At 33.5% G+C, this 15,923-nt stretch overlaps 1 protein-coding gene across 13 annotated transcripts in view; it reads left to right on the top strand.

Annotated features, from left to right (window-relative positions):
* Positions 1-15,923, top strand: part of stai (stathmin) — a 517,066-nt gene that overhangs the window by 475,371 nt on the left and 25,772 nt on the right. Inside the window, exon 1 of one of the 13 annotated variants that reach the window (XM_073967540.1) lies at positions 6,900-7,867. The exons of 11 other annotated variants lie outside the window; for them this stretch is intronic. In XM_073967540.1, the coding sequence (XP_073823641.1) occupies positions 7,849-7,867 (19 nt within the window). In that variant the 5' untranslated portion in view covers positions 6,900-7,848. Of the gene's footprint in view, positions 1-6,899; positions 7,868-15,923 lie in introns of those variants that run through there. One more of the 13 variants, XM_073967533.1, reaches the window with a different exon arrangement.

Raw genomic sequence — 15,923 nt, 5'->3', positions numbered from 1 at the left:
GTTATTGGTGCGTATGAGTTGTGTCAACACTTATACGACTACATAAAAAACTGAGAAAAATAAGATCCAAAGAACAATAGTGCAACAGAATAACTGCAGTAGCCACCTCAGATGCATTTCCGGCGATGAGTTCCTTGATTGAGATCAAAACCTTCAAATTATATTTTAAAAACATTTTTTAAAAATCTACGTATTCAAATAAGATTTTTAAAATATTTTTTAAAAAATCCACGTCTTCAAATAATATTTTTAAAATATTTTAAAAAAAAATTTACGTCTTCAAATAATATTATTTTTAAAAATAATATTTTTAATAAAATTTTTTTTATTTTATTTTTTTTTTAATCCATGTCTTGGAATAATATTTTTTTAAAAATACATGTCCTCAAATAATGTCTTTTAAATATTTTTTTTTTAATTCACGCCTTCAAAAAATATTTCTAAAAAATCCACGTCTTCAAATAATATTTTTAAAAAATCCATGTATTCAAATAAGATTTTTAAAATATTTTTAAAAAAAATCTGTGTCCTCAAATAATATTTTTAAAATATTTTAAAAAAATTCACGTCTTCAAATATTATTTTAAAAATATTTAAAAAAAAAAATCCTCGACTTCAAAAAATATTTTTAAAAAATCCACATCTTCAAATAATATTTGTAAAATATTTTTAAAACATCCACGCCTTCAAATAACATTTTTAAAATATTTCTAAAAAATCCACGTCTTCAAATAATATTTTAAAAATATTTTTTAAAAAATCCTCGTCTTCAAATAAAATTTTAAAAATATTTTTTAAAAAATCCACGTCTTCAAATAATATTTTAAAAATATTTTTTAAAAAATCCACGTCTTCAAATAATATTTTAAAAATATTTTTTAAAAAATCCACGTCTTCAAATAATATTTTAAAAATATTTTTTAAAATATCCACGTCTTCAAATAATATTTTAAAAATATTTTTTAAAAAATCCACGTCTTCAAATAATATTTTAAAAAATCCACGTCTTCAAATAATATTTTAAGAATATTTTTTAAAAAATCCGCGTCTTCAAATAATATTTTAAAAATATTTTTTAAAAAATCCACGTCTTCAAATAACATTTTAAAAATATTTTTTAAAAAATCCACGTCTTCAAATAATATTTTAATAATATTTTTTAAAAAATCCACGCCTTTAAATAATATTTTAAAAATATTTTTTAAAAAATCCACGTCTTCAAATAATATTTTAAAAATATTTTCTAAAAAATCCACGTCTTCAAATAATATTTTAAAAATATTTTTTAAAAAATCCACGTCTTCAAATAACATTTTTGAAATATTTCTTAAAAATCCACGTCTTCAAATAATATTTTTAAAATATTTTTTAAAAATCCACGTCTTCAAATAATATTTTTAAAATATTTTTTAAAAATCCACGTCTACAAATAATATTTTTAAAATATTTTTTAAAAATCCACGTCTTCAAATAATATTTTTAAAATATTTTTTAAAAATCCACGTCTTCAAATAATATTTTTAAAATATTTTTTAAAAATCCACGTCTTCAAATAATATTTTTAAAATATTTTTTAAAAATCCACGTCTTCAAATAATATTTTTAAAATATTTTTTAAAAATCCACGTCTTCAAATAATATTTTTAAAATATTTTTTAAAAATCCACGTCTTCAAATAATATTTTAAAAATATTTTTTAGAAAATCCACGTCCTCAAATAATATTTTAAAAATATTTTTTAAAAAATCCACGTCTTCAAATAATATTTTAAAAATATTTTTTAAATAATCCACGTCTTCAAATAAAATTTTAAAGATATTTTTTAAAAAATCCTCGTCTTCAAATAATATTTTAAAAATATTTTTTAAAAAATCCACGTCTTCAAATAATATTAAAAAATATTTTTTAAAAAATCCACCTCTTCAAATAATATTTTAAAAATATTTTTTAAAAAATCCACGTCTTCACATCATATTTTAAAAATATTTTTTAGAAAATCCACGTCTTCAAATTATATTTTAAAACTATTTTTTAAAAAATCCACGTCTTCAAATAATATTTTAAAAATATTTAAAAAAAATTCACTTCTTCAAATAATATTTTAAAAATATTTTTTAAAAATTCACGTCTTCAAATAATATTTTAAAAATATTTTTTAAAAATTCACGTCTTCAAATAATATTTTAAAAACATTTTTAAAACATCCACGTCTTCAAATAATTTTTTAAAAATATTTTTAAAAAATCCACGTCTTCAAATAATATTTTAAAAATATTTTTTAAAAAATCCACGCCTTCAAATAATATTTTAAAAATATTTTTTAAAAAATCCACGTCTTCAAATAATATTTTTAAAATATTTATAAAAAACCCACGTGTTCAAATAATATTTTTGTATTTTTTTTTTATTCCAAGTCTTCAAATAATATTTTTAAAATATCCTCGTCTTCAAATAATATATTTAAAAAATCCTCGTCTTCAAATAATATATTTAAGAAATCCTCGTCTTCAAATAATATATTTAAAAAATCCTCGTTTTCAAATAATATATTTAAAAAATCCTCGTCTTCAAATAATATTTTTAAAATATTTATAAAAAATCCACGTCTTCAAATAATATTTTTAAAATAATTTTAAAAAATACACGTCTTCAAATAACATTTAAAATATATTTTTAAATAATACACTTCTTCAAAAATTATTTTTTAAAAATCCACAATTCAAATATTTTCTCAAAATCCATATATACCCTTACTACCTGATTTCTTAAACTTGCGTCCCTTTTGTAATTGTGTTATTATGAACTATGTACATGTTGTTTATTAAATTCCATTTCAATTTCCTTTCTTTTTCAATTTGTTTATTACCTCACAATACTCCATTTCCAGCTGTCTTCAAGTGGCATTTGCTATGAAATTCTGTGCATCAACACCCAATAACTTCATCGCTGGCAAATGGTCACGACCTATGTGCTCACAACGACTAAACAACAATTGTAAAACATCTGTTTGTAGGCATGATCAATCATGCTTGACCACCGTATAGGCAACTAAAAGGGTTGGACTATACTTGCCCATAAGGATTCACTAAAAGAAACAATAACAAATGAAATGAACAATCAACCTCTTTACTATCTACCACCACACCCTTTGAATGACTCTGTTTTACGACTGACTGTTCTTTTTTTTTGGCAATAAAAATAACAACAAAATTATAACACATTTCTGTTGTTGTTGTGAAGGACATTTGCTTCATTGAACTCCATCATAACTTCGTAAAAGTCGATTGCGGCACAAACGAAACGAACTTTTTTACGAACTATAGCAACCGACGACGACGGCGACGAATGACCAATGCTACTCTTTATCACTAACTACCAACACCACCACAAAGTTTTTATTTAAGTCACCCCTTAATAGTTCAGAGATGGGAAAACTAAAAGTTAATGTTTATGTAAGTCAAGGGTGGAAACTTTGTACAATAGTGGAGGACAGATATGGAATTTATGAATGAAGAAATGGTTAGGAATAGGTTATTTGTTGGAAGAAATGGAAAACTCGTATAACAGTGAAAGACAGAGATGGAAATTTTGTATCACAAACATATTGAAGAGCTATTTTATATAAGCAAGGCTTTTATGAAATGTTTTATGTGGAGAATTCATTATTCTTTATTTATCTGTAGAAGACCTCTTTAGGGAGTCGTTTATCTATAGAAGACCACTTTTAGAGTTCTCGTCTCTGTAGCAGTCCTCTTTAGGTGGTGTTCTAGATCTCGAATAGACTTTTACGATATATTCTAGGTTTATAAGACTCCTTTAGGGAGTCTTCTATCTATAGAAGACCCTTTTAAGTGATATTCTATGCATAGAACACCTCTTTAGGAGGTATTATACCTATAAAAGACACCTTCAGAAGGTATTCTACCTATAGACACCTTTAGGATATATTGCACCTATAGAAGACCCTTAAGATTGTCTTCTATTTATAGAAGACCCCTACGGGAGGTCTCCCATCTATAGAAGACACCCTTAGTAAGTCTTCTATTTATAGAAGACTCTTTGGGATGTCTTTTATCTATAGAAAAATATAGAAGACCCCTTTGCGATGTCTTCTATCTATAGAAAAATATAGAAGACCCATTTAGGAGGTATTCTATGTATAATAAACCTTTTTAGGAGGTTTTCCATCAACAGAAGACCCCTTCACACGATCTTCTACGTCCAGAAACCCCTTTTACAAGGTCTACTAGATCTAGAAGATCCTTATATGGTGTCTTTCATGCCTATAAGACCCTTTTACGAGGTCTTCTACTGTAGAAGACCCCTTTACGAGGTTCTCTATCTAAAGAGATCTCCTATCTATGGAAAAAACCCTTTAGTAGGTCATCTGTCTATAGGATACCACTTTAGGAGGTCTTCCATCTATAGAAGACCCATTGGATTTTCTATAGAAAGAAGCCCCCCTATTCTTTCTATAGAAAATCCACTTAGGAGATCTTCTAACTATAGCAGACCCCTTTAGTAAGTCTTATATCTATAAAATATCTCTTTAGAAGATATTCCATCTATAGGAGGCCCATTAAGAGGTCTTCTATATATAGAAGAACCCTTTAGTAGGTCATCTGTCTATAGGAGACCCCTTTACGATGTCTTCTATGTTTAAAAGACCCCTTTACGAAGCCTTCTAGCTATAGAAGACCCCTTTACGAGGTCTTCTACATATAGAAGTCCCCTTTACGCGGGCGCCCATTAAGAGGTCTTCTATCTATAGAAGAACCCTTTAGTAGGTCATCTGTCTATATGACCTCTTTACAATGTCTTCTATGTTTAGAAGACCCCTTTACGATGTCTTCTATGTTTAGAAGTCCCCTTTACGAGGTCTTCTATCTGCAGATCCCACAGAAAATCCCTTTATGAGATACCCCTATCCACAGAAAATCGCTTTATGAGATACCCCTATCCACAGAAAATCCCTTTACGTGGTCTTCTATCTGTAGAATACCCCTTTATGAGGTCTTCTACCCATAGAAAATCACTTTACGAGGACTTTTATCTACAGAGGAGGTCTTGCAGGCTCAGAAGACCCTTTTACGAGTTCTTTTAGGTATAGAAGATCCCTTCACGATGTCTTCTAGGTCTAGAAGACCATCTTACGAGGTCTTCTAGGTCTAGAAGACCATCTTACGAGGCCTTCTAGGTCTAGAAGACTCCTTAACTTTAGAAGACCCCTTCACGTTGTCTTCCGTCTATAGAAGACCCCTTTATGAGATCTTCTATCCAACGAAGAGGTTTTTTAGGATTAGGAGGCCCCTTTACGATGTCTTCTATGTCTAGAAGACGCCTTACGAGGTCTTCTAGGTCTAGAAGACCCCTTTACTAGATCTTCTAACTCTTGAAGACCCCTTCACGTAGTCTTCTATCTATAGAAGACCCCACTATGAGATCTTATATCCACAGAAGAGGTCTTCTAGGACTAGAAGGCCCCTTTACGATGTCTTCTAGGTCTAGAAGACCTCTTTAAGAGGTTTTCTAGGTCTTGAAGACCCTTTTACGATGTCTTCTGGGGCTAGAAGACCCCTTTGCGAAGTCATCTAGGTCTAGAAGACCCCTTTGCGATGTCTTCTATATCTAGAAGACGCCTCTACGAGGTCTTCTAGGTCTAGAAGACCCATTTACTAGATCTTCTAACTTTAGAAGACCCTTTTACGTAGTCTTCCATCTATAAAAGAAGCCCTTTATGAAATCTTCTATCCACAGAAGAGGTCTTGTAGGTCCTGAAGACCCTTTTACGAGGTCTTCTAGGTCTAGAAGACCCCTTTACGAGGTCTTATAGGTCTAGAAGATCCCTTTACGAGGTCTTCTAGGTCTAGAAGACCCCTTTAAGAGGTCTTCTAGGTCTAAAAACCCTTTTACGAAGTCTTCTAGGTCTAGAAGACCCCTTTACGTAGTCTTCTATATTTAAAATACCCCTTTATGAGGTCTTCTCTCCATAGAAGATCTCTTTACGAAGTCTTCTATCCACTGAAGAGGTGTTGTAGGCCTAGAAGACCCTTTTACGAGGTCTTCTAGGTCTAGAAGACACCTTAACGAGGTCTTCTATCTAAAGAAGTCCCCTTTACGTGGTCTTTTATCTAAAGAAGTCCCCTTTACGTGGTCTTTTATCTATAGAAGACCCCTTTACGGAGCCTTCTGTCTATACAGGACCCCTTTGCGATGACTTCTATCTATAGAAGACACCTTTACGAGTTCTAGTATGCACCGAAAATCCCTTCTTCCTTCTTTAGGAGACCCTCTTAAAAGCTCTTCTATCTTAGGAGTTGTTCTGTCTGTATAAGAGCCCCTTTCCATGCCTAGAGGACGCCTTAAAGCGGTATTCTATGTTTAAAAGTCCTTAAAAGTCTTCTACCCTATTTAAGGAGTCTACCAATCAAGACGCCATTCTGTCTAAAGCCTTATAAAAAACATGTTGTGAAATATTACACTTTCCTGCAAAATGTCGTATAGCATTGCTTGTATAGCTGTTTCACTCCAGTAATGTTATGTGGAATGTTGCCAAAAAATATGCAACACATAATACATTTTTAGCTCGTGAGTATGTTCAATTCGTATCATTAATTAATTCCTTCCATCCATTCTTTCTCTTCGGGTCCCTTTAAAATTACTAAGATTTTAGTCCATTTGGTTTATCAAATTGCAATTCCCAACTCTGAGACCGGCTTTATAGCACCGCCAGGGCATTGATGTGGCTCTCTTTCGTCTAATATTATATGGAACTTAGCCAAAAAGTATGCCACAAAATACAACATTGTATTTTTCACAACAATATCGAAATTATGACTATCCAACTTTAGGTCTTTTTCACTAAAATTTCGAAATTATGTCCCGACCACCATTCATTCATCTCTGTCGCATGTGGAGTAAGCGACTCATTCGGTTGCATTAGAAAACGAATACAAATTCTCTTCTTTTTAATAATTCTAAATTCCCATCTCTGGCCGCATAACATCGTAACATCGTCGTTGCATTGGTGTGGCTCTTTCTCTTCTCGTTCGAGTAATGTTATATGGAATGTAGCCAAAAAATATGCAATACTTTTTTTGCTGTTGCTGCCATTATTTGACTATAGCAGTTTTATTATGTATGTTTTGCTTGCCAAATTGATGTTTGTTGTTATTCTTGTTGTTGTTATTGTCGGGCCATTAGTAAGCCTTATTCGGTCGGTGTATTGGAATCCTTGTTGTTGGTTTTTGTAGATTTTTTCGATTACTCGGCAACTTTTTTCTTTAAATCTAGACATCAAGTCGTCGTAGTCGCAGTCGTTGCCGTGCAGTTTGTAGTAAATTTTACTATTGGTGTTGTTGTTCCACATATACGTACATTGTTGTTATAGTTCGATCGTCGTCGTTTGTGGTATTTGTGTGCGGCATTTCGACACACCACGTTTCATTCGTTCCGTTTCTTCTTGTCATACATTTGCTGTTACCGTGCAATTCAGTTCGATTGCAACAGTCGCTTGGTTACCGTATTCAGCTTCAAATCGTCGTGTCTGTCGTGTCTGCTCTAATCAACTATAACAACCTTACCAAAGAAGAACACCACACAAAAAAAGAACATTATCCGGCCAGCACTCTACTACAAAACACATAACTCTAAGGGAATTTTATTTTAAACAAAGAATTATTATTTTTACCAAACTCAACTCGAAGTGTTCTAAGTATTGCAAATAAAAAAATCACAGTTTAACTGAAATTAATAGAAATCAAATCCTAATTAAACAACAGTGCCTTCTTTGTGAAACAAATTAACAAAGCCTTCGATTTTAAACCAGCCTTTTAACGAAAAAACAACATGGTTGCAATTAACAACTGTAAGTGAAAATAAAAAAGAAATGAGTTTAAAATAATTCAAAAAAACTTTGATGCCGACTTTATGCCGTGGCGAATATTTTTGTGATTTTTTAACTAAAAAAGTCTTTGATTAATTTTTCTACAATAAGTTTTTTTATTAAAGATGCTTATCAAAGCCCAAAAGCATGTCGTTTTCCTGGTTAACCTAAAAAACATCAAGAAAGGTTTAGCTTATTTTCCCCGAAGCGAAGTTGTTAGATATTTTCCTAGTTTTTTTACTAAACTCTGCATTGTATAACTTTTTCGTGTTCTACGAATAAATTTTAACATCCACATTCAACGTACATGCCAGATCTGCTTCTAGGTAGACCATGAGAGTTTTATGTTTCATAATTGCGTAATGAAAACATTTTGTGGGACACCCTGAGTAAAATGTGCAAATATTTGAAATACAATTTGAAAAATTAAACGAGATCGCTCTTTGCTAGGATTTTTCCATGCTTTCGATTTAGAGAGGTTATAATCATAATAACCCCGGTTTAATGCACCGACATTTTTTATTCCACTTTTGATATTATCGGTTTGGTACGGATTTGTTTTTACATAGTTATGCTGTCAACCCTGCCACAGTGCTTCAATGGTGAGCACACTCTCCTTGCACACTGAATACTCGGATTTGATTCCCGAGACACAAAACATCACCTTTTCATCGGTGGCAACAACCCTTCTCCGTAATGTAGGCAACATTTCCTAAGTATATTCAGGCAAGTTATACATACATACTCTACAAGTTGTGTCGTTAGACACGTCGTTCCGACTCGGTGATAAAAAGGAGGCCCCAGATCATTGAGATAATATGAATCACTTATTGATATGAGAGAAGTATCCATTGTCCTTTCGGGAATGTTCGTCGAGAATGTAAAAATGTATGTATTCTGTTACCAAATTATGTTAAAACTCTCTACTACTCTTAAGGTTGGAACAGGCTCTGCTTCTATACGTGCAACAATCTTCTAGTTTTACCACTTTTTACCCACAATTGTTATGAGAGCAGTTCAGAACTTTTACAATTCCCAAAATTAAAAGAACTGACCAAATGACCTTCTCGCCTGCGTCTCTATCAGTTGACTTGAAATGTAGGACGAATATTTAATATTAATTTTAATTAATTTCTCCTTGGAATCGAGCTTAATGACCGTTTATTTTTGCAAGTTTATTTTTGCAAGGAAAGCCGAAGCCGAACCCACACAACCACCACTATTTGACATGCATGTTTCGCCTTTGGTAGAGGCTCTTTAGACATATCGACTGTGGAGCGGCTTCTCTGTCATCCAACTTTTCTTCTTTCAAATGCAATTTTTTACAAAAACTTTGGGTATTGAGCCTAATGGTCGTTTATTTTTGCAAGTGAAATATGAAAGATTCGAACCCACACAATCGTTACATTTTACAAATTTCATCAAAATATCTGTATAATTTTGTGTTTGATGAGTTTTTCTTCAAATGCCATTCCAAACTCTTATTACATTGTAGCCTCCGTTGCTACTTTATTGTGACGACAGTAGTCTTGCAACATTCCAAAGTATGACAACATCCCTATACGAACTTTGAATCACACCAGGCAAGTTGCATATAATTCCAATAATTTGATTAAGATCATCGTTTCTTTAAGACCACTGTGTCCGATTTCTGTTGTCGTTAAATTTAGCTCGTGTCTTTTTATTTTTATTGTAACTTGTCTTTTTTTTTGTAACCGTGTCTTCTTAGTATAAAAAGTGACTACGTAAACTTCATAGTCTTCAAAATAACCATAGTACAGTTTTAAAGCAAACGGGTTTTTATAGTCTTTAAAGTAACCACATGGCTTTGATATCCTTTAAAGTAACCGCATGACTTTGGTATCTTTCAAAGTAACCATGTGACTCTGATAGTCTTTAATGTAGCTACGTAGCTTTGATATCCTTTAATGTAACCACTTCGATAAACTTTAAAGTAACCACGTGCCATTAATAGCCTTTAATGTAACCCATGTCTTCAATAATTAAATAAAACCTGGTAGCATAAACACTCTATAAACTATTCACGTGGTGTAAATAGTATTTAAAGTGACCACGTGGCATGTTTAATCTTTAAAATAATCACGTTGTGTAAATGGTATTTTAAATAATCACATAGTATAAATAGCCTTTAAAAAAATCACGTAGTGTAAATAGTCTTTTAAGTGTGCAAGTTGAACTGGTCGACTTTGAATGTACCACGTGTTTTTTGTTTGTGTAAAAGTAACCATATAACGTTATTTTTTTAATTCTTAGTCTACAAAGTAACCAGGCGGACTTCTTCATAGTCTTTAAACTATCCGCAGTACAGTTTTAAAGCAACCATTGGATTCTTATAGTCTTTAAAGTAACCACGTGGCTTTGATATCCTCTAAAGTAACCAAGTTGCTTTGATAAGTTCTTAAGGCCTCGACACATAAGAAGCATGGCATTATTGCTTAAGTCATATCAGTTAAATGACTAAAGACCAAGTTCGACCTAATAAAAAGATTTCAGAATCACATTTGAATTAGGTCGATCTTGGTATTTAGTCATTTACCAAATATGACTTAAGCTGGGTACACATTGTCTGTTTTGAATGACAGTTTTGTTGTTGCTTGCTAGTGTGGCCGTTAATTTTTGTCATTCATCATCCAACCACGAAATACTTTGTGGTTGCTGGACGGTTGGACAGTTATCGATAATTGCAAAAAATCGTCATTCAAAACTGACAATGTGTACTGTACTTCCCAGCAAAAAAAGTCATTACTAAGTAATGACTTTATTCAGTAAAATTTGGCAGTAGTAACTACTTACAAATATACCGTAAAAGTCATTATTTTTACATGGGGATGTCATAGGGCGGAAGTACTTCCTTAAATATGTTTTTTAAGTACATACTTAACCACATACCGGCAGTCGAAAAGAAGCTAAAAAGCATAGTTCTATTTTTAGAAAAAATTGAGGTGAAATTATATTCAAATTCAACACTACACATTTTTTGTTTTTTTTTTCTTTTTCATTCGATACATGCTAGTTTTGAACACACGAACTTCTGAATTGTAGCCAAACACACTACACACTAGGCCACTCGCTCGAACAGCAAGGGTTGGTTTAACTCATCCATGTACATCAACATGTTTTTGCAATTTTGTAAACAAAAAACACACATGCCGACGCTGAGCTTTGAACACACAACTCTAGAATTTGTAGTCGGACACACTAGCTCTGTGCCACCATACTCATTACTTTGTAAGTAAATGGTAAGTAGGGATGTAACTAGTTATGTGTTAACTGTTACATATGTAGTGTGTGATAATGCGGAGGGTAATGAGTACTCATTACCTGGTAATGCAGAAAGTAATGACATTTGCCTACCAAATTTTTGCTGGGTTTAAGCAAGAATGCCATGCTTCTTATGTGTCGAGGCCTTTAAAGTAACAACATGGCTTTGATAAGTTTTTAAAGTAACCACGTGGACTTCATAGTCTCTGAACTAACAATAGTACAGTTATAAAGTAACCATTGTGTCCAATATTCCTTAAACTAATCACAGTACAGTTTTAAATAACCACGTGGCTTTGGTACAATTTAAAGTAACCACGTGGCTTTGGTACACTTTAAAGTAACCACGTGGCTTTGGTACACATTAAAGTAACCACGTGGCTTTGGTACACTTTAAAGTTACCACGTGGCTTTGGTACACATTAACGTAACCACGTGGCTTTGGTACACTTTAAAGTAACCACCTGGCTTTGGTACACTTTAAAGTAACCACGTGGCTTTGGTACACTTTAAAGTAACCACGTGGCTTTGGTACACTTTAAAGTAACCACGTGGCTTTGGTACACTTTAAAGTAACCACGTGGCTTTGGTACACTTTAAAGTAACCACGTGGCTTTGGTACACTTTAAAGTAACCACGTGGCTTTGGTACACTTTAAAGTAACCACGTGGCTTTGGTACACTTTAAAGTAACCACGTGGCTTTGGTATACTTTAAAGTAACCACGTGGCTTTGGTACACTTTAAAGTAACCACGTGGCTTTGATAGTCTTTAAAGTGACCACTTGGCTTTGATAGTCTTTAAAATAACCACGTGGTGTAAATAATGTTTAGATTAACCACGTGGTGCAAAAATTGTATTTTAAAATAACCACGTGGTGTAAATAATGTTTAGATTAACCACGTGGTGCAAAAATTGTATTTTAAAATAACCACGTGGCTTGATAGTCTTTAAAATAACTACGTTGTGTAAATAGTCTTTAAAGTAAGCCCGTGGTGTAAATAGTCTTTAAAGTAAGCCCGTGGTGTAAATAGTCTATAACGTGACCATCTGGTGTAAATAGTCCTTAAAATAACCACGTGGTGTAAATAGTCTTTTAAATAATTACGCGATGAAAATAATCTTGTGCTTGGTTTACATTTACGAAATCCACTCGATTTCAACTGTCAATTCCATTGATTAAACTTCAAATAAAATCAAATGGGTTTCAGATGAGTTTTCATTTGACGAATACGCAAAGGAATTGACAGTTGAAATCGAGTGGATTTCGTAAATGTAAACCAAGCATTGGTGAAAATATTATTTAAAGTATCCACATGTCATTCCTAGTCCTTAAAAATAACCACGTGGTGTAAATAGTCTATAACGTGACCACCTGATGTAAATAGTCCTTAAAATAACCACGTGGTACCACGTGGTGTAAATAGTCTTTTAAATAATTAGGCGGTGTAAATAAACTTTAAAATAAGCACGTGGATTTAAAAACCAAAACTCAGTAAGCTCTTCGCTTCATTTCTTCGAATTCAAAATGTGAAATTATAAAAGAATGGCGGATCCTCAATGCAATTTCACCATCGTTCTCCTTTATAATTTAGCTTTGGAAGGCTGGATGAGTTTTGACATTAATAATCTTTGAAGAAATTACGTGATTTGGTTTGTCTAAACGTAACAGCAAGGCGCTAATCTTTAAAGTAACAACTGAAAAAGAAACCACTTGCCTTCCTGACTCGGAGACTGGAAAAGAAACCACGTGCCTTTCTGACTCTTAGACTGAAAAATAAACCATTTGCCTTCTTGACTCGGAGACCGAAAAAGAAACCACGTTCCTTCCTTACTCTGAGATTGAAAAAGAAACCACGTTCTTTTCCTACTCTTAGATTGAAAATTAAACCAGGAGCCTTCCTGACCCTGCGACTGAAAACAATCACGTGCCTTCCTGACTCTGAGTCTTAAAAACAACCACGTGTCTTTCTGACCCTAAGACTGGAACAGAAACCACGTACCTTCCTGACTCTGAGACTGCAAAAAAACCACGTGTCTTCCTAACTCATAAACTGATGAAGAAGCCACGTGCCTCCTTGACTCTGAGACTTGAAGAAACCACGTACTTTTTGAGTCTCAGGCTATGTACCATCCTGACTCTTAGACTAAAAAAATGAAGTGACTTCCCAACGCGGAGACTGAAAAAGAAACCACGTGCCTTCTAAAGATTTTAAGAATCCATGTGCCTTTCCTAGTCTCAGGCTCCGTGCCGTACTGACTCTGCGACTGAAAAAGAAACCACGTGCTTTTCTGACTCTTAGACTGAAGAAGAAACCACGTGCCTTCCTGACTCGAAGACTGGAAAAGAAACCACGTGCCTTTCTGACTCTTAGACTGAAAAAGGAAACCACGTGCCTTTCTTACTCTTAGACTGAAAAAGAAACCATTTGCCTTCTGAACTCGGAGTCTGAAAAAGAAACCACGTTCCTGCCTTACTCTGAGATTGAAAAGAAACCAGGAGCCTTCCTGACCCTGCGACTGAAAAAAATCACGTGCCTTCCTGACTCTGAGTCTTAAAAAAACCAAGTGTCTTCCTGACCCGAACACTGGAACAGAAACCACGTACCTTCCTGACTCTGAGACTGCAAAGGAAACCACGTGCCTTCCTGACTCTGAGACTGATGAAGAAGCCACGTGCATCCTTGACTCTGAGACTTTAAGAAACCACGTACCATCCTGACTCTTAGACTAGAAAAATGAAGTGACTTTCCAACTCGGAGACTGAAAAAGAAACCACGTGCCTTACTGACTGAATGAAAACACGTATCTTTTCGAGTCTAAGAGTACGTGCCGTCCAGACTCTTAGCAAAAGAAAGCGTGTGCCTTTCAGGCACTTAAAATGAAACGATTTGACTTCTGAATAAAAAACTTTCAGGAAATCGCATGCCTTTTGGCACCGAGACTAAACAAGAAATTTCGTGTTTTCTTTAGTTTGAGACTTAAAAAGAAAAAAGCAGAAAGACGTGAGGTCTTTCTAAATATAAGAATTTAAGAAAAGCAATTTTTTTTCGGCACAACAGTTAAATAGAAACCACGTACCTTTTGGAAATGAAACCTCGTGTCTTCCTGACACTTAGGCTTAAAAAGGAAACCTTTCTGTGTCAGTGGCTGCAAAAAAGAAACACGTCAATTTCTGAATGTGAGACTTTAAAACTACCTTCTGACATTAAGAGTCTGAATCATTAATAAACCACGTGCTTTTCTGAGTCTGAGACCGAAGAAGAAACTACGTTGCTATCTGACACTGAGACTTTTAAGAAACCAAAATTTTAAGGAAGCCGCGTGCCTGTTTACATCTTTAAATGAATCACAAATCTTTTTGGGTGTGATACGTAAAAATACGCCACGTGTCTGCCTTAGCCTATCACTGAAGGAGAAACACGCGACTTCTCGAATCTCAGTTTTTAAAAACCCCACGTGTCTGAGTCTTAAATGAATCACTATTTTATTGTGTAAAGAATTATCGTGTTTTCTGAGACTGAGACTTCTTAAATGAACAATGTGTTTTTAATTGTCTAAAGAAGTATCGAGCTTTCTGAGGCTGAAACTGAAATGGATCACGTGTTGTTTGATTGTTTAAAAAAGTAACGTGTTTTTTGAGGCTGAGGCTTACATAAACCACGTGTGTTTTTTCTCTAGAAGAATCACGTGTTTTTTAATATCTAAGGATTTGTCGTGCTTTCTGAGGCTGAACCACGCGTTTTTATTATTTAAAGAAATATCGCTCCTTTCAAGTTATAGAGTCTGATACGTTATGAAACCACATGCCTTTTGGAATCTGAGACGTTAAGAAACCACGTGCATTTCTCCTTTTTTTTCAATTGGAGTCCCTTTCAGACGCTTTTAAAAGCACTCGTGAGGCTTTTAAGAAATTAATGGAAGCAATTTTTTTTTGTAATTTTCTAAAGAAATATCTTAACTTTCCGAGTCTGAGACTTTAAGGAAAACCACGTGTCCTTTTGAATCTCAGGCGTTTAAGAATCTTTGAGGCTTTCTGGGACTGGGACACGACCTTTCAAACTCTTTATAAGTATCTTCATGTGTCTCAAAGAAGCTACAAATTTCAAATTTAAATTTGTACATCTTTTGGACACGCATTAAGGACTTAAAATAAACAACGTTTCCAGCAAGCAGATTGTCATTTCTGGCAGAAGAATAAAGAAACATTTAAACTTGGCAGCACTTTATCTTTTATTCATCTACCAGAAATGATATTAAGCGCTCGGCACATACGGTGCGTTGAGCGTCGCGTTACAACAACCACATGAAAAAAGTGTAAGTGATGCCAAGTTTTTTGAAAAACAACAATATGGCTGACGCATTAAAGTTAAACATAATTTAACTGTTTTGGGACAACGCTTGTCCCAAGGTGTCACTAAACGGACCGTATGTGCCGAGGGCTTTACTCAAATGTTGGATGTGTTTTCAGCTTCAAAGTCTCGGTGCACAATAGAATGATTTCATTGAAAAATAAAAATATATGAAATTATGCGTTCTTAAGGCCTCGACACATAAGAAGCATGGAACTCTTGCTGAAGTCATATCTGATAAGTCCCAATTTACATTAGTCGAGTTTACTTGCGGCAATTGTCAGTTTGTTGGTGAGAGAGGGTGTTGAAAGGCAAAGGGTTACCATATACCTCACCTCTCTCTCTCTTTATGATCGATCTAAAAAAGCCCAATTTCATGAAATTATTTCAATGAAATTACTCTAG

This window comes from Musca autumnalis, unplaced genomic scaffold (assembly GCF_047663935.1).
Source record: "Musca autumnalis isolate F117 unplaced genomic scaffold, ASM4766393v1 scaffold_2, whole genome shotgun sequence".
In the NCBI taxonomy this organism is placed as follows: Eukaryota; Metazoa; Arthropoda; class Insecta; order Diptera; family Muscidae; genus Musca; species Musca autumnalis.
The sequence above is the reverse complement of the archived record's forward strand: the minus strand, read 5'-3'. Positions and strand labels throughout refer to the sequence as shown.